Consider the following 21,170-nt stretch of genomic DNA (forward strand, 5'->3'; position numbering starts at 1 on the left):
AGATTAATCTTAAATGGGTGGTAAAAACTTTTTCCTTTCTGAATTTCGAGTAACAGAGATCGAACTTTACCTTTTTCTTATCATTCAATGGAGGCATGATCATATAAGAGTCATTCAAATACTACAAAGTTGTAAAAAGTTTAAGATTGAGCTATTTGTTTTGAAACGAACAAGATTAATTAGATCAATGAAGGTATATTTTTTGGCCGACTCAACTTACAGGTGTCTTGAGGAGTGCAGAAACTCAAACTCTCAAGTGTATCTTTTCTTATCATCAAGAAAACATTAGTGCTATGTTTGAATAAGTGGTATTCCATTCTAGAGGCGGATCTTTAGTTTAGATTTTATGAAAATTTCCAGCAAGAAACAAATGTGGAACAAATATGTCATCACCTTTTAGTAGGTTTTGAAACTTTGAGAATAAAGTTCTACCTAAACAAGTAGAACTTTAACCCCAGGTAAAATTTTTTTGACCGTTGTCTTTCATACCAAAGAAAACTTCTATACACAAACAAGCATGGAACAAAAGTTCCAAGTCATCTAAAAAACCACTCGATATTAAAAACACCAGGCATTCTAATGACTGGGTATTTAATATCATGTATTAGTTGCTTACCTGTTTCTTAAAAAAATCACTAAAATTTTTAAACTTTTTGAAAAAACAAGCACTACCCAAAACGCAGACATTTTAAAAAACACAAAACAAATTCATCGGTGTCATATAAACTTATATAAAAAAAAATAAGATAAAATAAAATAAGGAATAGATACAAGGGAAAAAGAACTCCAAGTGGGGGGCTGAGCTCCTCGAAACCTGGGATCCCCTTAATGATTTATCATAAAGTTGCTGTTTTGATCATAACTCATCCCACTCCCATCCCTTTGTTGCCCGGAAAACCCGGGTGAACACGACCTTTTCTTTTCTTTTTTCTTCCTTGTTTTCTCTTTCTCTTTATTGTCTCATATACATTGATATACTATTATTTTAGAGCTGCCCCTTTTAGCTTTTAGTGAGTAGCAGGAGTAGTTGTTGACTGTAGAGCCATGAAGCGATCATTCGCTTGGACCAGGAGAGCTTCAGACTACAGATGATTCTTATATCCTGAAAAGACTGTGGACTGATGCTTATGGCTTGCTTGGTTAAAGGACATATTATTCCAGAAAAGGAACATCTAAGATGAACAATCTCATGATCTTCTGTCCCAGTTTTTTCAAGTTTTCATATGATGAGAATATGACTATAACTGTGCAAGTTAGAATAGAAGTACCTTTGCAAGTGTCACAAACCAGCGAACCTCTTCAGTCTTCAGGTTGTTTGAGATATCACGCTTACTTGTCCTTTCTTTTTTCCTTTAAGAAAATGCTGCACTTCGGAGCGTTGGAAATACAATTCCTGAAACGTGTGAAGATAAAGAATAGAATAAATATCCACACATTAATTAATACAGACCAAATGAGATGTAGTTACATCAATGATGTGGGGAGAATTTATCATGCCACACGTGTGATAGAGATAGCAAATAATCAACAGTTGGTACCTTAAAAAGAGGAAAATAAAAGTCCATAAAATGAGAATGCATAACAAAATTTAAAGACAATAAGTCTCCTATATACAAGAACAAGAAAGAGAGAAAAAAAACTGGATGTAACACCGCCACCCATAAATCACATGAAATATCTCACAACTTAATACTAAAATGTCTTGGTATCATCAAGATATATAACAATATCTTTGTGAATCGAACAGGTGACCTGCCCATTACAAGCACCTGCCCCGACCAGTCACCAGACCTAAACCCAACATTGTAGCTAATTATATGAGCTCTAGGTAGAGAATAAGGGCACTCCACATAGCTAGTCATGTCTCATGCATGCACATGCCACGGTTCAACATTAAACTAGCAGTGAAGGCTTTCCTCCTCCTCCTCTTGTAGTTTCGGTATCAATCGGTTCGATCAGGTATGCAAAACTTTTTTACTCTAAGACATGATACAATTAACTTCCTTAAAACTGCTTAAGTTTTAACTAAACTGTTTTTATAGAACAGAACAAAGAGAGTACTCGACTAGTGTAACAACAGTTGATTTCCTTAGTGCCCTCTAATGCTAGCCCACCGGAAAATTCTCGCCGGAATCTCAACCTGTTCACTCGCATGCCTGAAACACCTATGGCGAATTCAAATACCGAAAGTACTCGTGTATAATACAGACATTTCATTGTTAAACTATACAATATAAATGTCAGATAAGCATCACTGAAACTTGGGGCCTTTTGCAAGTCAAAGGACTCGAAACACTTGGCGGTGTTAAACCCCACACTCCCTTTATTTGCCACCTTTTCCCCATCATACAAAAGCGTCGAGAGAGAGGGACGGAGACCGTTACATGCCGTCACCAAAAGCAAAAATAGTTTAAAAAGGAAAAGTTTCTAATTTAAGGGCTCGGCTTTGTCCGGAATCTATGAACAAGGATCTTGGTCTTCTAATTTAACGGTGGGAGCCTGGTGAAGAAGAAGGGAGGCCGGTTTTAACTGAAAATCAGAAACCTTGAGGTCGTTCCTAGAATTAAATCTAAAAGTGGGTGGCTAAAGCGGAAAACCTTCCCGCCCCATGCATGGGCGCAAGCAAGCACCACACGCACATGTGTGTGGCATCTTCTTCCCCGCCGCGTGACGCCTGAGAAAACGAAATACTAAATTCTTCCAAGCGCACATTCAACACTACCCTACAAAAACCAGACCACCCACCACCACCACCTCTCTCTCTCTCTGTCTCCCTCCCTCTTTATGTGTGTATTTGTAGCAGCAATCTGTTTTGAGCTTAGCGACGCATTGGAGACCCAATGCAGTTTCAGGCTTGGGATTTGTAGCCATGTCGTTCCCCAACGCCCACTTCCTCCGCCACCACCACCACCATCTCAGGACCACCACCACCACCTTCTTCTTCCATCTTCTCCTGCAACTCTTTCTTGCTCTGCAAGCAACTGCAGATAACGCTGAGTCGTTAGCGCTCTTCTCCCTAGTCCGCAACCTCACCGCCATCCCTTCCCAGCTTTCTAACTGGAACCAGGCCGACCCTTCACCCTGCAACTGGACCTTCGTGACGTGCTCCCCTGCCGGCCTCGTCACCGACCTTAGGGTCGATTCCCTCGAGCTCGCCGGCGCCACGCTCTCTCCTCAGCTCGCCCGCCTCCGCTCCCTCCGCACCCTCGTCGTCTCCAGCTCCAACCTCACCGGCGTCATTCCCGATGAGATCGGAAACCTGACCAACCTCGTCGTCCTGGACCTTAGCGCCAATGCGCTCACCGGACCCATTCCGTCCTCCATTGGCAGGCTGTCGAGCCTGCAGACGCTCGCGCTAAACTCGAACCAGCTTGATGGCGCCATCCCCTTGGAGATTGCCGGCTGCTCTCAGCTCCGGAACCTACTCATCTATGACAACCGCCTCACAGGCACCATCCCGCGGGAGCTCGGCGTGCTGGCCTCTCTGGAGGCTATTCGTGCCGGCGGGAATCTCGGAATCTCCGGTGAGATTCCCACCGAGCTAGCGAAGTGCTCGAACCTCACCGTGCTGGGGTTGTCGGAGACAAAGGTCTCGGGCGGGATACCGCCGGAGTTCGGGAGGCTCGGCCGGCTTCAGACGTTGTCTATATACACTGCGATGCTCACAGGGGAAATACCGCCGGAGATCGGGAACTGCTCCGAGCTCGTCAACCTCTATCTGTACGAGAACTCGCTCTCCGGATCGATCCCGCCGGATATCGGACGGCTGCAGAAGCTCGAGAAGTTGCTTCTCTGGCAGAATGAGCTCGTCGGGGCGATTCCAAAGGAGATTGGGAACTGCAGCCAGTTGAAGACGGTGGACCTCTCGCTTAACTCGCTCTCGGGAGGGATCCCACCTGCGTTCGGCAGCCTCGCAGGGCTACGGGAGCTCATGCTGAGCGACAACAACATCTCCGGTCCGATACCTTACCAGATCGGCAACTGCACCGCGCTCTCGCAGTTGCAGCTGGACACCAACGAGCTCTCCGGCCCGATACCACCGGAGATAGGCCGGCTATCCGGCCTTACGGTATTCTTCGCATGGCAGAACCGGTTAGAAGGATACATCCCGGCGGAGCTCGGTGGTTGCGCCGCCTTGCAGTCGCTCGACCTCTCGCACAACTCCCTATCCGGTGCCATCCCTCCGTCTATCTTCCATCTCCAAAACCTGACGAAGCTCCTCTTCCTCTCGAACGACCTGTCCGGACCGATCCCTCCGGACGTCGGCCTTTCGGCGTCGCTCGTTCGGCTTCGTCTGGGAGGAAACCGCATATCCGGCAGCATTCCACCGGAGATCGGTCAGCTCACAAGATTGAACTTCCTGGAGCTCTCCGACAACCAGCTCTCCGGCGAGTTGCCGGAGGATATAGGAAATTGCAGCCAGTTGCAGATGCTCAACCTCAGCAATAACACTCTTCAGGGAGCACTTCCGGCCTCGCTGGCGTCGCTTGCCCTACTCCAGGTACTCGAACTGTCGAGAAACGGCTTCGTGGGTCAGATTCCAGCGAGTTTCGGCGGCCTCAAGTCCCTCAACAAGCTCAGCCTGAACATGAACGCTCTCAACGGCTCCATCCCAGCCGCACTCGGTCAGTGCTCCGCACTCCAAATGCTCGACCTGAGCAGCAACCATTTGTCCGGCGAGATACCGCCTGAGCTCTGTCGCATTCAGCCGCTGGACATCGCCCTCAACCTCAGCAACAACCAGCTCTCAGGTCGTATCCCTCCCGAAATCTCCGCCCTAACGAAGCTCTCGGTTCTGGATCTCTCCCACAACATGCTCACCGGAAACCTTACCGCCCTCGCCCCACTCGACAACCTCGTCTCCCTCAACATCTCCTATAACCGTCTCACCGGCAACCTCCCCAACACGAAGCTCTTCCGGCAACTCTCCGACAGTGAACTCGCCGGCAACGACGGTCTCTGCACAACATGTATCGCCGGCGAGCCCTCTGTCCCGGCGGTCGGCCGGGCAGCGAGGGTGAGGCTAGTACTCGGAGTACTCGCTTCATTGCTGGCAGCACTGCTGGTCGGTATCCTGGTAGCAGTGCGCGCGCGGCGGATGGTAATGAGAGAGGACTCGCCGGCGTCTTCCGACCTCGACGACCCGGAGACGATGATGGCGTGGCCGTGGCAGTTCACGCCCTTCCAGAAGCTGAGCTTCACGGTGGATGAGGTCGTCCGGTGCCTCGTGGACGGGAACGTCATCGGAAAGGGCTGTTCGGGCGTGGTGTACAAGGCCGACATGGGCAACGGAGAGGTAATCGCCGTGAAGAAGCTCTGGCCTTCGTCCAACGACTTCACCGCGACGACGACGACCACCACCACCACCATCAAGAACAACAAGAACTTCATCGTCAATGGCTGCGTGGCGAACAATCGGGACTCCTTCTCTGCAGAAGTGAAGACGTTGGGCTCCATTCGGCACAAGAACATAGTGAGGTTTCTTGGTTGCTGCTGGAACAAGAGGACTCGGCTGCTGATGTACGACTACCTGCCCAACGGCAGCCTGGGGAGCCTGCTGCACGAGAAGGAGAGGACGGGGCTGGTGCTGGACTGGGGCGTGCGATACGAGATCATACTGGGCGCCGCGCAGGGCCTGGCCTACCTGCACCACGACTGCGTCCCTCCCATTGTTCACAGAGACATCAAGGCCAACAACATTCTCATCGGCATGCATTTCGAGCCCTACATCGCCGACTTTGGCTTGGCCAAGCTGGTCGACGATAACGACTTCGCCAGGTCCTCCAACACCGTCGCCGGCTCTTACGGCTACATTGCACCAGGTCTGTCAGATATTATTTTCTTCCGTCTTTGATTTTTTTCTGTTTTCCTTTAAACCAACCTTATACAAGCTTAGACCGTTTGATCTTATTAAGTTCTAAAGCTCGTTAACATAAACAAAGTGAGATCAAATCTGTGTACCCAAAGAATTTCGTCACAACTCTCAGCTGTTTTAGTACTAGTTACTACCAATTCCAACTAGCTCTTAGCCTGAAACTTCTTTGTTTCAATTGCTTGGGAACGGTACAACGCCATTGTAGCTTATCAGAACGTATTTGGTCTAAAACCTGGCCTTCAAGTATCTTGAGTAGGGATCATGGTAACAAAAACCAACTCTTTTCTTGTGTTGGTTCTTTTCCACAACTATATATTTAGATAGAGAAGATGCTAACTACATTTAGACTTGATTACTCCTATAAACAGAAAATAACCAGATTGAATCTTTTTGGTGTATTGTCGACATTTTGCTTCGCATGGCAACTCAGACGTTTGTAGTGGTCAATGTCAATTCGGTCCAGATCTATGGATTACCAGAGAGGTCGCTTTCTTCGAAGAATTTTGAGAGGGCATAGGAGCGCCCTTTTCCATGGAATATAGGACTGCCTATGTGGAGTTTCGGATGACTCCTTTTCTCCTTCTTGGTTGCTTGAGTCCAGGACAATCATGGCGTTTGTTCATAGTTTAGTCATTAAAGGACACGTCGTGGTTTCAAGTACTGTTGACAGAAGGAAAGAGGTTGACCTCCTTTTCCTCTCTCTCACCATGTGACCTCAATGATGGGAACCCCAGCGGCGAGTGCCGCCATTGATGCGGAAAGCTGGTAGACTGGAACCGATGTTTTCCGTGACGTGCTTGGCAAGATAAAACCATGGTTGAGTTCCCAAGTTTGCGTCTGTTTGACTCGTGAGTTGCCAAAGCCCCACTTGGCACGGAGAGCGACCAGGTTGCCGCTGTACTCTTTCAATATGAAAAATTTTAAAACTAGGTGGTTGAAAAATACGATCTGAAAATTGATATGTAGGAAGATGACGGTGAATTCATTTATACACTTGCTTGAAACGATGACCAAGTTATAAATAGGCATAACAAGAGAATGCATCGCCCTTTCAAGAATTGAAATGATTTGATTCATCCTCTAACTTATTCTGCTATCAGAGTATGGATACCGGATGAAGATCACTGAGAAGAGCGACGTCTACAGCTACGGTGTTGTGGTGCTGGAGGTGTTGACAGGGAAGCAGCCCATTGATCCCACCATACCGGAAGGGCTGCATGTGGTGGACTGGGTTAGGCAGAGGAGGTATTCCTGTGTGGAAGTTCTGGATCCTCAACTCCGTGGGCGGCCAGATTCTGAAACCGAAGAGATGGTACAGGCGGTAGGGATTGCGCTGCTCTGTGTAAATCCATGCCCGGAAGAGCGGCCCACGATGAAGGACGTGGCGGCCATGCTCAAGGAAATTAGGCATGAAAGGGAGGGCGAGTGCCCCAGCAGCAAGGTTGACATGCTGATCAAAGGACCATCAACGCCGGACAACCAAATCCGGGAGCTAGTCAAGCCGGGCGCCGCGGCTGCTGCTTGCTCTCAATCAAACAGTAACAGTAGCAGCAGTTTCTCCACCCCAACTCTTCATTACACCTCTTCTGTTGTCTCCGCGAAAGCTGCCTTTCATTGATCTATACTAGACAGGATTCATCTAGTTTCACATCCTTTTCATTATTATTTTTGTTCGAGGAGTCCATAATCAGTTATCTTTGTTATGTTTGCAACGAGATGAACTGCGGCGGTATTATGTAAATATGATGGAAGACCTTTTCTAGAGAATGCATTAATCTTGTTGCTAATTTGTTACTGCTCTCTCAGGGAGAGATGGTGGCTTACTTCTATATGAAATAACTAGTCAAATTACCAAGATTTTAGGGTCTCTTGTTCCTTGTCAATGAGCAATCTACATTTTGTTGGCACTTTCTGGGAAGTTGGGATTAAAATCTTGCCACAGGCTTATATACGGGAGCACTTAGAGTTAAAATTGTAAAACATCAAAGTTCATGTCCATGAACCAACGTCTCATGTCCATGATCCATAGAAGTTCTTTATTGGCATTTCAAAATTTGACGTCATGAAAATGTGATTATTTTCAATGTCTAGAAGAAAACAGAAGAAGAAGAAGCTTGGGCAAAGCTGCTTTTACTGGAAGCCAATTACTTCACATGGCCTCTGTGGTTAGTGGAATTGGAATAAAAGAAGATGAGGATCCGGAAGAGTGAAACGGAATCTTTGAAAGAAAGAAGCAAACATTAAGCACCAAGATTAATCTCCAAGGAGAAGGGTCTTGATCAGATGGTTTAAACCGAGGATGTCAGGCCCAATCTTAAATACTTCGCACAACAGAAGCAGCCATACTGCAGGAGACATTTCAAAACTTCTGAAGTGCTGATGGTACGACACAAGCGGATTTACAACAGCTAATGAAGCAAATAACTGGACCACGAATGAAAATAGAAACAAATGCCAAGAAACTGAAGTCTCTTGGTTCAAATGAGGCAAAAGGAAACCCAGGTCTGGATCCTCTTACAGTAAATGGTAAACCTCCTTGGATCATGCATAACATCAGTCACAGCAAGTACATCTTGCTTCAGCTGCTACAAAGATGATGACCATGAGAATCAAACCGTGAATGATGCCAACAGGAACAGACCCGTCTTACCCGCACCAACCCCTTCTACCGTAACTGCCCACTTTCGTCCAAACTGTAAATCTAAAACCTTTGTCAAAGTAATAAGCAACAAGCTGACGATCTGAGACTGATCCAACCTCCTAAGACACGTTTCAATTTCCACTCCAGAAGATCCAGTCCAGATTCAAGGCAAAGCTTTATGCTATCTACGTATAAAGAAACTAAGATGGTAGCTCATGACAACTATTTGCACTTCAATGGAGAAGAAAATAATAGTTATATGTGAATAAGAAACGAAGAGCAAAGACCATGAAACAAAGCACTGACGAAGTGAGAATATTGCCTGTCAGTAAAAAGGGAAAAACATTAGAAAGAGTAGATATCGCCTGTCACCGACAACTCCAGAATGATGAGAAGTTGAAATTGATCACAAATTAAACTACTTTTTACCAAATGCGGTGATTTAAACATCTGTATATCTCTACACGTACGAAGGTGGAGAGCGGCAGTCTTTAGCACCTCATGAAACATAACTTCGCATGATTAGTTAAGTGTACTTCAGAAATCCAAGAAAATAACAAACTAATGAACCGCATTTATCAAGGATTGTTTTCACAGAAACACAAAGTTGCAAACGAACTGTACACAAAAATAATGAAGGACACATGAGGGTACGAGGAATAGCAGGAAAAAGGGACATTATATGCAAGCTCCTTACTTTCACTAGAAGTTGAAATTTCGTTGCATTATAAGGAACAATACAGTACATTTTAAAGAAACTGTATCACTTTACAAGGATTTCGATGTCAGACTACATTTGATTAGGAAGTAAAATGAGATCTAAGCTTTGTCATATCATTTTCACCAACTGCCACAACTTTTACAACGTCACATGTGCCAACAAATACTACAAGTTCTACGGTCGCAAGCCGTGGGCATTTGGATGGAGAGAACTGGTACCACCTTCCAACATGTTCTCCACAACTTCCATCATGACAATGGACTGACTTTCAAGGTACTTGTAAGTCTCCTCACTTTCTGAGGCTCTTGCAGCAATTTTCACCAATGCATCATTTACGAGGCCATAACGCAATGGTACAATGGATTTATCGCTGCAACTGAAATCAACTCCATATGAAAATGGTTGCACCATCCCATTTTTAGCTTCCTTTGACCACCTTTTCAAGATGTACTTCTCAGGAATGCCTTTGATTTTCAATCGATCGACTATTTTCAGAGCGTGGCAACAAAGGAGGCCCATAAACTCAAACTTTTTGCAGCTACAGAAAACTGCTTTATTTTAAGTGTCATAATTAACAATGTAATCTTTGACATCGTCTACCATGTTAACCTTATACCTCGAAAGGGTTCCTTCCTCACCCAAATGATCGACATCACAATCAGATATCATCAATACCTCTTCTCTGAATTTTTCAAGGATGCTTGGAGTATATATATACTCTTGCAGCTTCTCTTAACAAAAATGAAAATAACATGGCTGGAGTTGTTTGATTTGTCTTAATATCTTGTTGAAGCTCAGCATGTCTTCGGTCTTTCACAATTCTATCATAATGTTCAAAATAACAAGAAAAATTTGTCTCCGAGTTCAAATACTTTTTCAAAATGTTGGTCATATTTTCACTCCTCAGTGTAGTCTCTGTGTCAGCACAAAATCTGCCTCGTTCATAAGCCAAGGACCATTTCTCTTTAACATCAAACAATTTTTGCAACCACTCATTGCCCACAAGATCATGCTTATTCAACATATCTTTCCATGCTGATAGAAAACTTCCTTCATCTTCATAATCAAGCACGCGCCAAAGTCACTCTTGAAATCATTTTTGTTGTATATATGGCTCAACTGCTTGGATGCATTTTGATATATATGCCACACATAGCCTATGATATGTTTCAGGCCACACATTCGCTAGTGCACTTGCCATGGGTGAAACCTGATCTGTTAAAATCACCCTTGGCTGTTTGCCTTTCATAGCCTTCTCAAAGGTTTGAAACAACCATTCAAAAGACTCAACTGTCTGATTGTATATAAGTGCTGCACCAAAAACACTTGCCTGTGATGATTGACACCAATAAATACTGTGAATGGCCGTGTAGGAGTGTCTAAAGTGATCGTAGTGTCAAAACAAAAACATCTCCAAAACAATCATAGTCAACCCTCGACCTCCCATCTGCCCAAAAAAAAATTGTTATAAGGTCATCTGAATCTAGCTGCACAGAACTAAAAAAAGAAGGATCATTTGCTGATTTAGTTGCTAGATATTGCATGAGAGACCCCATATCTCCACGTGCAGGTAAGCATACGCCTTTTGTTCTTAAGTAGTTCTTGAAATCCATTGATAAAAATGCTAAGTTTTTCCGTTCACCAGCTTGTTTTTTTGGTGTTGAACCTGATCTGTCTGCCACACCTGCATTTGGTGCATTTCTGTGTGACCTTAGCATGTGAACTTTGTTTTGACTAGCAAGTGGGTGGTTGTGAATAGGCTCAAACTCTACCACACATAATTTACCGCTCAACCCTCTCTTCAAATGTAACTTTGCTGGGCAACCACATCTTGCATTTGGCTTCATCTGTACTATTCCATGTTTCTTTTGTGTCCTAGGGTAGCCTTCCTTGTAACACACAAGCTCCTTCCGCACCAGCAAACCTTTGCTATTCTTTCTCCAGTTATGTATTCGAACACTAAATCCTAGATTACGAGCATACAGATTATAAAACTGGAAGGCAGTTTCTTCATCATCAAATTCCATACCAACTTTTGGCACGTAACCATCCAAAGTAATATCTTCCATAGGGCAACTTCGTTTAACATGGTCGTTGATGTCATTCACCATAGACAATGCACTAATCTCCACGTGATGATTAACCATGTCCTGAGAATAATTTAATTAAGAACAAGAGAGAGAAAAGTTAAATTCAATAGCATAGCACAAGTTAATTACTATTGGAAGCAAAAACCGAAATCGGAGGCACCTTTACATGCACAAGAAACATGTCAAAACTTAAACCCAAAGCAACTCCAAATTTGAGGAACGAACAAAAGAACCATAACCTTCCCTACAAGCATACTGATATCAAATGCATCATGGACCAAATATAACTATGGTAGCAGTCATGGAAGGTGTTGCATCTGGTTCTGTCACGATGACAAAATAACTCAAGTGAACTTTGGTGGCTATGCACTTTGAGATAGTACAGAAGCTTTACTCTTTTGCAACACCACCACCGAATCACCACATTTGAACCATCCATTGTTTTAGTGAGTAACTGAAATAGGCACTCAATAAAGCCACTAATCCAGGAGAAGTCATAGGTCAAACCCTTGATCTAATGTGAAATTCTGCAATAAGAAGCTCTTAACAGGTCTAAATTGTGCAGGATTCGCCACCAAGAAGAAAGAAATCTCAGCTAATATATGTTCAATTACTTAAAGGAATAAGAACGAAGGCATTGAAGTTGCCCTTTCTTTAATGAAAATATACAGATTACTCTACAGATTCAATTCATTTAGAGTCACGTACTACTTATGTAACTTTGTAAGTTTATCCCTTCTCCATCTCCCATGAGGAACTTATGCGCCAGACGCGTCAGGATGTCGAGGTTTCTACCAAGCCAGGCCAGCACAGAAGACAGTTTTCCCGGCGGAACATCCTTAAGCATTTCGGATTAGACCGGGTTATAGGTGTGGTGGTTCTTTGACCAAATAGCTACTAGTTAGCCCGTCCTGCGTGGAACCATAGGCCATTACCGCCGCCTTGAGGGCTTCCATCTTCCTGGCAATTTCTGCACCATGGGCCACAAAGTGTCTTCTGCTTGTATTCCGGAGATGCCACAGATACAACCTATAATCAATATCTGACCCCATCTATGTTCCTATTTATCACTATTGGATGTCCCTACTTCCTAACTTTAGTTTATTCAAACATGCCAACTCCCCTTTCCTGCCACCTACCATCCACGCCTTCCGCAAGTAAACAGCTTCAGACAAAAAGAATTTTAGTAGAAACGCATGCACCTGATTCTTAAAGGGTTGAACATGGGATACAGGGAGACCAATATCACACAAGCATCTCCACAACTGCAACCAGATGCGTTTGACGACGGCGACAAAGGCTACACATTTACTATCCAGAAACAATCAATCAACAAAGTACAGAGAGAGAGAGGTCCACTTACCTGCAAGAGTTGGGAAGAATGAGAATGACAAGGAGACGGGTGGAGAAGTAGCCACATAGAGAGAGAGAGAGAGGGAGTGAGAGAGAAGTAAAATTCAGTAAAGATATGAAAAGCAACGGAAAGACGTCCTGATCGGTGAGATGGAGAGAGGAGGGAGTGAAGCCTCCGGACTCCGAACTAGCCTTCAATGGCGATGTGTGTCATTTTTCAAAGCGTTTTCGGCGTCCGGACCTATCTCAACGGTTCACTAAATATATATAGAGTCCCGGACGTCCATTGCAGTCATTTACCTGGGCCCCCACTCCTGGAGACGCAAATGGACACTTCACGGGATCCAAATCTGTATGGGCCTCCTTATCTTCATCCATGGTAATGAGTAGCGTGAATGATATTCGACGATCCAAGCCCCGTATTTTCTTAAGTCACATGTGAATCATAAGTTAAGGCGCCAACGGATTTAAAATCCCACCCCAATCTGTTCCTACCATCTTCAAACTACCACCTAAATCTGATCCATATCAAAAAAATTTCTCACCTGCACTTACATTTTATTATCTGGTTCAAGCGCGCTTCTCAGTTCTCCCAATAATAAATCATTCAGAAGTTGACCGGGTTCGGATCTGCTGCCTCTTACTCTTAGTCCGAAGCCTTAAACCTAGACATGCACGCAGGATAATGAGTTAATAACAGGTTTCGAAGATATTTGTATCAATCTCGTGGTTCAGTTAACGTCAGATCCTTACTTGCATATCCTAGATCAAAGGGTATCAGATTGAAGCTCTAAACTTACATATCATTAGTTTACCGAGACACATATGCAGATAGCTTTGGTACTAGTCGACAAGATGCGGAGGAAAACCAGATCCATTTTCAAATTCAAGGCTGCCCAAAAAGAGAGAGTTCGAGTTCAGAATTTCATGTCTAATGAAAGTCATTCAGTAATATATGTACGCTCTCTTCATATGAAACAGGCTGATGGGACCAACCCGTAGACCTGTTCAAGTAAACGCATACTCACACTTTTCATAGTTCTGCTTCATTAGGCACACTTCGACTGCTGCCACATGAATCACAGGTGATCTTCACAAAAAGGTAAGAACCCGCAACAGCCCGAAGTATAAGGTTCCGGAAAAAGAACCATAGAGCTTCTGCTTTTAAAAATCTCACTTGTTCAGACCATCCTTCCTTTTGATGTCTAGAGCAGTTCCATTTCTTTACACAGTTAATCACCAGTATTAGGACACATCTTATTCCATGAAACAAAAATCCCACGACTCGTTCCAAAAGCTTTGAGCAGGTGCTGCATCATTCAGTTTCAACTTCGATTTGTTACAGACTGGGCACCCATGGGGCTTGAACCTCAAACCGTCGTGGGCACGCCCCAACCCCACAGGGCTCAATCTTAAGTCTCTACTTGAGTTCAGGAACAATCAGTAAAGGTTCGGCTCCCACTGAACAGTTGCCCACAAACGTTACTCCCGTATCAGGAGTATCTGACACTTAATATTTTTCTTTGGGTTATCGTCAAAAAGTTTCCTGAAAGAGAAAGCAAATGACGATACGAACACAAGTTGCGCAGAGTGATACCTGGAGTTTTGTGAGTACTAATAAACACAATTTACAGCAGAAAATAAGAAAGTAATGGTCTCTTACATATAATTCTCACGTGAAGTACTTCGCTGGCAGAGCAATGCACACAGAAGATCTCTACAAGCTCGCATACAGGCATATCATTAGGACAACATTAATCCGATCAAGTGTGCAAAATGATCATAGAGTTTTTTTTTTAACAATACTGGCCAACTCAAGAACAACTTTGTTCAAAATCAGCAGGTCTCCCAGTCTTTGCTATTTCTTCTGCAAGATCAGGAGTACTACCAGCAAAAACAATTTGAATCGGTTCTCCAGATCGTCGGATATACAGGCATAAACGGACCTTAACTGCCTCTAGATGCAAACAATAGGAGTTTCTAGGATGAAATATAGTCTCACGACTCAGATCTGTTCATCAGAGAAGTTTACGGCAAGATCCCAATAATGAGCAACCCCAGCATCAGAGAACACTTTCCTGGCAGCAGCTTCAGTTCGGCACTGGTGAACAATGAACCTATTGAAACTCGACTTTGCAACACTACCCTGCCACACTAGCACACATTGATTAATCGGGGTGTTCTCATTCTCTTCATTCTCATCTTCATTAACCACAGCAGCAGCCCAATTTATGCGCCTTAGCATCAACTTTCCATACCGTTTGATGGGCTTGGCACCACCTTCAACAACCACTACACTCATTCCTTCTGTCATCACAGCACAGCCGGTGAGTCTGTTTTCTTGAGCATTTACATCAACCTTGAAACGAGTTTGGGGGTGTGATAAGTCATTAATCTTGTAAACAGAGACAATTGTCTCCAACATATTTTCATCAAACAGTTTTTTTTCCTTCTTCTCACGACGTTCAGCAGGAGTCAACTTGCGAGCAATATTTCTGTCAACATGAGCTTGTTCACGCTCAGCTGCAGCAGCACGAATTTCCTTTTCCAACCTCGTGGGATCTTGTGTAGCTTCAGTCCCAAGAACTTTCATAAGGTTGCTCATCTTTACCTTTGGCTTTGGTGGTTCAATTAGACCTTGTCGAATCATCTCCTGCCTGTCCTTTTCCTTAGCAAGACGCCTCTGGGTTCTTAGTTTCTTCTGTTCTTTCTTCGTCAGTTTTAAAGGCTGTGGTGGGGGTGGTGCAGGTTCAGCTGGAGGCTCAATTGGACGAGGATGCTCAACGTAATTGGTGATCTTCTCTCTCTTAATTTGTATATCATCATCATCATCATTAGTAGTAGTAAAGGTACCAGACCGCAAAAGAGGCAAATCCCTACACAAAATCAACAAGAAAAATTTAGACGATACAAGGCAAAGAGAGAAAGAACAAGCAAGAACAAAGAGGAAACAGGGCAAGAGACTTTACCACCACTCAGCTTCAGGAATGGGCTCCTTCGGTTTCTCTTCCTTCACTGGTATCCTTTCAGACACCTCTATAAGATTCGGGTTTATATCAAGTTCTGCTTTAGCCTTAGCAAGCTGAGCTTGCTTTGTTTTCAACTCTTTAGCTTGTGCTTCTCCAAATTGACTCTAAAGTACAACAGCATGCTCAGTTAATAATGTGAATATAAAACGGGGAATGAAAAAGGCATATAACAGACATAGCATGAAGCATCGAGTACCTTGAATTTTATTATTTCTGCTTGCTTAGACCATTTTCCTTCCTCAACAAATTGGAAACTCATCCTCTTAGGTCGCAGAAGCTTTGTTTTATTAATACCCATCCTTTCATCATAAAATGGGTTAGACATTGCATCAGCATCTAAATCAGGCCTGATAATTTGAAATGCTTCTTTTTTCTGCTTGTTTATGTTAACCTGGTAATCATACACCAGAAGAGGAAGGTCAGGAAAATTTAGGCATGCAAAATAGTGGCTAAGATTGTTCTGCAACCTTCCAACCTTTCCCCACTTCTGAAACTAAAAGGCAAGACAAAAAGGAAAAGCATGAAGCACCACAGAATTCAAAGCCAAACCTTCAAGGTACTAAGATTAGTCAGTTTTGGCAAATTTATGACATTTCCATGTTCATCTACTTCTCTTCCTTGAGCATCCAGGCGCAGAACAGGAGCCTTGGCCGGTTTCTGCTGAGCAGTTATATTAACTGATATCTGCCCAGGGAACAAATTCAGCAGAGGACCAAACTCAGGATCTTGCCGGAATCCCATCTTTGCTGCAAGCTCCTGCGCTCGTCTTACAGCCTCCATGTTTGCCACATTTGGGAGCCCAAGAAGACTGGGTGCATCTGCACCACCTCCCATTGGCTTCAGAGAAGTATGAGCAGTCACAGGCAAAGTCGAGGTGCTTGCTGAACTCTGACTATGGGTAACCTGTGCGGCATTTGTGGATGCTGAAGAGGCATGTGTACTCACGCTGGATGTTGTAACATTAGCTGCTCCTTTACCTAACCCTGTCTGTGGACCAGTAGCTGTGCTCAAGCTAGAAGTTTTATTGAGCTACAAAATCAACAAAAGAACATCAATCAATGATCTTCAAAAAAAAATAATAATAATAATAACATATACTAGTTATAATGCCACAAAAACTACGCAAGTCAATCCGTCATATGCCACATCCATAAAATTTTTCAATTAAATATTAAGAAAAAAACAGTGGAAAAAAGTGACTCACTTGAGGCAATTTCTTCAACTTCTCCGACAACTCCTTTTGAATCTGTAAAGCCTTCTTGGCTTTCGCTAAAGCATCAAGAGACAGACTTCCACTTTTTCCAGCTGCTGAAGTTGTCCCATCTGTACTGGATTTTCCAGGAACCTCATGAGATCTGGTAATACTAACTCCCATATTTTCATGGGTTGTAGAAATGGGGGATACCTTTGAGGTGGATGGATGATTAAAGCCAGTAGAGGATTCAGGCATATCATTTGGCATACCAGTTGAAGTCATTGATTGTGTTTCAACACCCTGTGAAGGTTACAAGGGTCTGCCTGTCAGAGAACTTAAAGATGAAGGATTGCCCAGATTCAATAAGCAAGCACATGAACTTGAAAAGAAGAAGTTGTCAAGACAGGAAAAATATAGTGTCCTTGGAAGCAGGCAAACTTGCAGATCATTGTCCAAATAACAGCAGCAGAGATAACCTCACATGATGCAAGAAAAAACTTAGAAGAAGCCAGTACATACTTAAAGAGGCGAAAAAAACAAACAAGAGATTCCCATGATATGGCATTTCAGAGAAACTACAGTTGCTGGAGTACCAACAAGCAAGGGGATCAAAGTAAAAGTGATAATTGCAAGTAACAAGAGGGAAGCGTCAAGGAGGAACATAGAAACAAAATAGGTACTTATGAAGCTAAAAGATAAAACATAGACTATAGAAATTATAAGCTACTTCAAATCCATGTCATGGAAACTTGTGGATACTAATAACATATGATATGGACATGATTTTCAACTTCAAAAAGAATTGGTTGAGATAGAACATCAGAAGTGTTCCCTTGAATTTTATAATAACAAATGGTTTCCGATATTTCAATGTTTCAAATCATTTCCTGTTACAACCCCTCTTAAATTTCAAGAATTATCAAACGCTAAAATATGTTAAAAATTTCCATCTTAAAAGGTGCTGTCCAGATCCTGTACACATGCATGTATCATCAAGGTGCACGGCCACAATCAGCTACGCGAGCACATTATATTTAGAAGACATGCGACTTTACATGGAAAATTAAAGAGTGATAACTTAAGGCAATAGCAAACTTAGAGTATTCATGATGAATGCTCCATCATCAGCAGAAGTGATTATAAGATACAGACGGTCCTTATCTATGTTTCAGAATTGACGAGCTGAAAACATCATAAACATGTTAATATTTGATGTACTCATTTGGACTTGTTTATCAGTAATATGAGTTGTTTTTTATAAATATATGGATGATTAACTATTTACCATCTCACAGTTCATTACTAGCCTCCAGGCCCTCCACCACTCAGCTTGATCAATAAGTGAGCAGCAACTGATACAAACATACTCATGAAAACAGTGATGAGGCTAAAAGAAATCCATACCAGAAAAGGCCTTATGGTTCAAAATCATACCTCGGGTTCTACTTCTACCTATGATTGCTTAAATTTTTACCCCAACAAATTTAATAGTTAACAGATCAAAAATTATACTAATTATACACAACTAAAATGCTTCACTTTGTCCACTCTACCTTCATCAATGTTTCTCTAGATAAAGAAAGGTAAAACAAAAAAAAAAACCTTTGAACAATGACGATTTTGAGTGACATAGGACAGGACATCCTCGTAATGATATGGTTTTGGTTAATTGAATATGAATGAGGCATAACCTAATAAATTTTTTGAGTATGAACATGATCAACCAAAATGTAAGAATGAAAAATTGAGAAGTTCAGGAGAATGCACCAGGCATGTAAAATTAATGCTCATTGCTCAGGTGATAGTGGAAAATCCTTTTTGCATCAATGATTACTCATTAGCTCCTTTGGTGCACTCCTTGTCAGTTATTTCATAAATTTAATATGATTGACAAGGCATAAGACGATTCGGGTATGGGATGGATCTATTGTCTTAGATAGTAGGAAACAGGTGGAGGTTGAGTGAGACACCAAGATGGTTGGGTCCCACTCGTTATAAATCAGAAGTCTGGTCTTGATTCCAATAGTCATTTCGGCAGTCAACAGCCGCTAAGGACCAGTTAACGAGAGCTACTTCCAAATAAGATCTCTAGTTTCAGCAACTTCAGTGCTTCAAGTTTTGGCTAGACATTGGAAAACAGTTTACTCGTTGGAATAGGGTAACGAGCCAAGCACACAAGCATTGGGGCAAGAATCTACAAGTGAAGCCAAAAAGGATAACGAGCAGTTCAACGGTCTTCAGCTAATGCCAAAAATAGAAGCATCGTATCAACTTATAGTTCCAGAATATAATATTTTAAAATGTGACGCGCAGCCCGGAATTCAACTTACATTAGCCAAATGGCTGCCCTTTGCTGGAAGATTATTGCCCAAAGGCTCCTTAAAAGCCGTGGTTTCTGAAGCAGATAGTGCTCCGTCTTCCATATCCTCCTTAATCAGATCCTGGAACTTCCTCTTCTCGACCTTGTTTCTCCTCTCTTCTCGAGTCTCATCCTTCTCTATCGCACTCACTTCGACATACTTTGCCGCCTCCTTGTTCTCCTCCTCATCCAAGACCCTCATCCTTTTCCCATTTTTCTCATCTCCCCATTGTTCCTTGCGTTTCACAGACGGGCGTTCCGTGGATTCCTCACGCTCAGACCGCTTTTCGCGATCCACCGACTCGCTTTTCCAGTGGCGATCACTACGATTATCCTCTTCTCTATCCGAATAGTCTTTAGCAGAGCGGGCCGCCCTATCTTGCGACACAACGTCAACATCGCGGTGCTTCTTCCCACGGTCGACAGATGCTTCACGGTCTGTGTCCACTGACCTCTCACGATCAACCGACTCCTTAGTCCTATGCCGATGTCTCCGTTGGTTCTCCCCATCCTTGTCCCTATGCCTCCTCCCATCCTTACCAGACCGGGAATCCCTCTCTTTCACGCCTTCCTCGTCCTCGGCAACCCGATGCTTTTCTCTCCGCTCAACAGACCCATCGCGGCCGACCGACCGCTCTCGGTCCACAGAATCCCTGAACCTCCGTCGATCGGAACGCATTTCCCCGTCCTTTTCTCCACGGATCCTCTCATCCTTACCCGAACGCAAGGCCTTATCCTCACGCTCCGAACTCCGGTACTTATCCCGCCGCCGGTCCTCATCCCCACCGTCCCTCTCTTTCTCCGACCGGCCGTCCCTCTCTTTCTCCGACCGGCCGTCCCTCTCTTTCTCCGACCGGCCGTCCCTCTCTCTCTCCGACCGGCCGTCCCTCTCGTGATGTTTCTTCTCACGGTCGCGATGCCGACTCTCGTGAGAGTCCCTATATCTGTCCTCAGACCTCCCCCGCTCCCTCTCCCTCTCCTTCTCCCTGTCACGGTAGCGGTCCTCCTCGGATCTCCAGCTGCTCTTCTCCCGATCGGTCTCCTTGGGCTCCCTCTCGTCGTAGTCGCGAACTCTGCGGCCTTCCTTCTCCGCCGACCGCATGATTCTCCTCCCGCTAAAACCCTACCCCGGGCCGACCCCTTAACCAGACCACAAGCGAAAGCCAGCAAGATTGATGGAGCAAAAAAAGCAAGAAAGGTGCCCTAGATTCCGCGGGAGAAAGACAAAAGAAGCGAGGAAACTGGGAACCGAGGAAGCGATTCGCGCCTCGTATCAGGCTGTTGGATACATTATTGGATCTGAATTAAATCCGAACTAACGCTATAAAACAAATTGGACGTGGAAAAAATATTTCAATATCTGATTAAAAATTTGAATTAGACATTCGAAATTCAAGTAAATATTGGTTGTATTTGGATTCTGATTGGATATTGCTTTAAATAAATACCTTATACTCAAGGTTTGGATTTGGTTTGAAAATTGGATTCGAATTTAAACGTAAATCTAAAAATCAGATTCAGATTATGAATTCGGATTTCGGCTTCAAATATGATATAAGATTTTTCATCATCCAAATTCAAATATGAATTCTAATCCGAATATATAGATATCCAAAAAAGGGGGAAATGGTAAAGTTTACATCAGATCCAATCTGCTGACATCCTTAACCCCAACTATAAAAAAGGCTTACAAACACTTCTCTGTACCGTATAACCTTGTGTTTTTCAGTTCCTCGGGCAACCGTGGTCCAACTGGAGAACAGTTCAATTTGAACTTATTGCCTTTCATTGAGTATCTGTTCCACTTAATCCACAATGCTTAGTCTTGCATGTAATTTCATAGTTGAAAGCTCTTCTCCAATCTCATTGAACACCAAGTTTCATGTCAATATGTTTTAATGAGTTAG

The 21,170-nt window shown here is 43.6% G+C and overlaps 3 protein-coding genes across 6 annotated transcripts; 1 reads left to right on the plus strand and 2 right to left on the minus strand.

The window, feature by feature from the left end:
• Positions 1–2,327: 2,327 nt before the first annotated feature.
• LOC116265448 (LRR receptor-like serine/threonine-protein kinase RGI1) lies at positions 2,328–7,732 on the plus strand. The gene is made up of 2 exons (XM_031646041.2): positions 2,328–5,822; positions 6,976–7,732. The coding sequence occupies exons 1-2, from the start codon at positions 2,870–2,872 to the stop codon at positions 7,491–7,493; spliced, it is 3,471 nt and encodes a 1,156-aa protein (XP_031501901.1). The 5' UTR covers positions 2,328–2,869; the 3' UTR covers positions 7,494–7,732.
• A 1,505-nt stretch (positions 7,733–9,237) lies between these two features.
• Positions 9,238–13,102, minus strand: LOC116265461 (protein FAR1-RELATED SEQUENCE 5-like). The gene is made up of 2 exons (XM_031646055.2): positions 12,691–13,102; positions 9,238–11,387 (listed from the first exon to the last, which is right to left on the minus strand). The coding sequence occupies exons 1-2, from the start codon at positions 12,745–12,747 to the stop codon at positions 10,617–10,619; spliced, it is 828 nt and encodes a 275-aa protein (XP_031501915.1). The 5' UTR covers positions 12,748–13,102; the 3' UTR covers positions 9,238–10,616.
• A 1,172-nt stretch (positions 13,103–14,274) lies between these two features.
• Positions 14,275–20,453, minus strand: LOC116265736 (protein RDM16). Of its 4 annotated transcripts, none has more exons than XM_031646575.2 (7): positions 19,235–19,374; positions 17,115–17,204; positions 16,914–17,037; positions 16,259–16,738; positions 15,906–16,100; positions 15,650–15,813; positions 14,275–15,556 (listed from the first exon to the last, which is right to left on the minus strand). In XM_031646575.2, exons 2-7 carry the CDS (start codon positions 17,162–17,164, stop codon positions 14,686–14,688), a joined length of 1,884 nt encoding a protein of 627 aa, XP_031502435.1. In that variant the 5' UTR covers positions 17,165–17,204; positions 19,235–19,374; the 3' UTR covers positions 14,275–14,685. The 4 variants fall into 4 exon arrangements, with proteins under 4 accessions (XP_031502435.1, XP_031502436.1, XP_031502432.1 ...); XM_031646576.2 differs by having other exon boundaries at positions 17,115–17,227; XM_031646572.2 differs by having other exon boundaries at positions 16,914–17,204; positions 19,235–20,453.
• Between the last annotated feature and the right edge of the window lie 717 nt (positions 20,454–21,170).

The sequence above is a fragment of the Nymphaea colorata genome, chromosome 12 (genome assembly GCF_008831285.2).
Source record: "Nymphaea colorata isolate Beijing-Zhang1983 chromosome 12, ASM883128v2, whole genome shotgun sequence".
Lineage (NCBI taxonomy): Eukaryota > Viridiplantae > Streptophyta > Magnoliopsida > Nymphaeales > Nymphaeaceae > Nymphaea > Nymphaea colorata.

Excerpts from the sequence above, each read along its gene's own strand:
- LOC116265448 (XM_031646041.2), top strand. The coding sequence starts at position 2,870 with ATGTCGTTCCCCAACGCCCACTTCCTCCGCCACCACCACCACCATCTC. Across the intron at positions 5,823-6,975 it reads TTACGGCTACATTGCACCAG|AGTATGGATACCGGATGAAG; the intron begins GTCTGTCAGATA and ends TTCTGCTATCAG.
- LOC116265461 (XM_031646055.2), bottom strand. The coding sequence starts at position 12,747 with ATGTGGCTACTTCTCCACCCGTCTCCTTGTCATTCTCATTCTTCCCAA. Across the intron at positions 11,388-12,690 it reads ATTCTTCCCAACTCTTGCAG|GACATGGTTAATCATCACGT; the intron begins GTAAGTGGACCT and ends AATTATTCTCAG.
- LOC116265736 (XM_031646572.2), bottom strand. The coding sequence starts at position 20,365 with ATGCGGTCGGCGGAGAAGGAAGGCCGCAGAGTTCGCGACTACGACGAG. Across the intron at positions 17,205-19,234 it reads AGGGCAGCCATTTGGCTAAT|GGTGTTGAAACACAATCAAT; the intron begins GTAAGTTGAATT and ends TAACCTTCACAG. Across the intron at positions 16,101-16,258 it reads CTAATCTTAGTACCTTGAAG|GTTAACATAAACAAGCAGAA; the intron begins GTTTGGCTTTGA and ends TATGATTACCAG.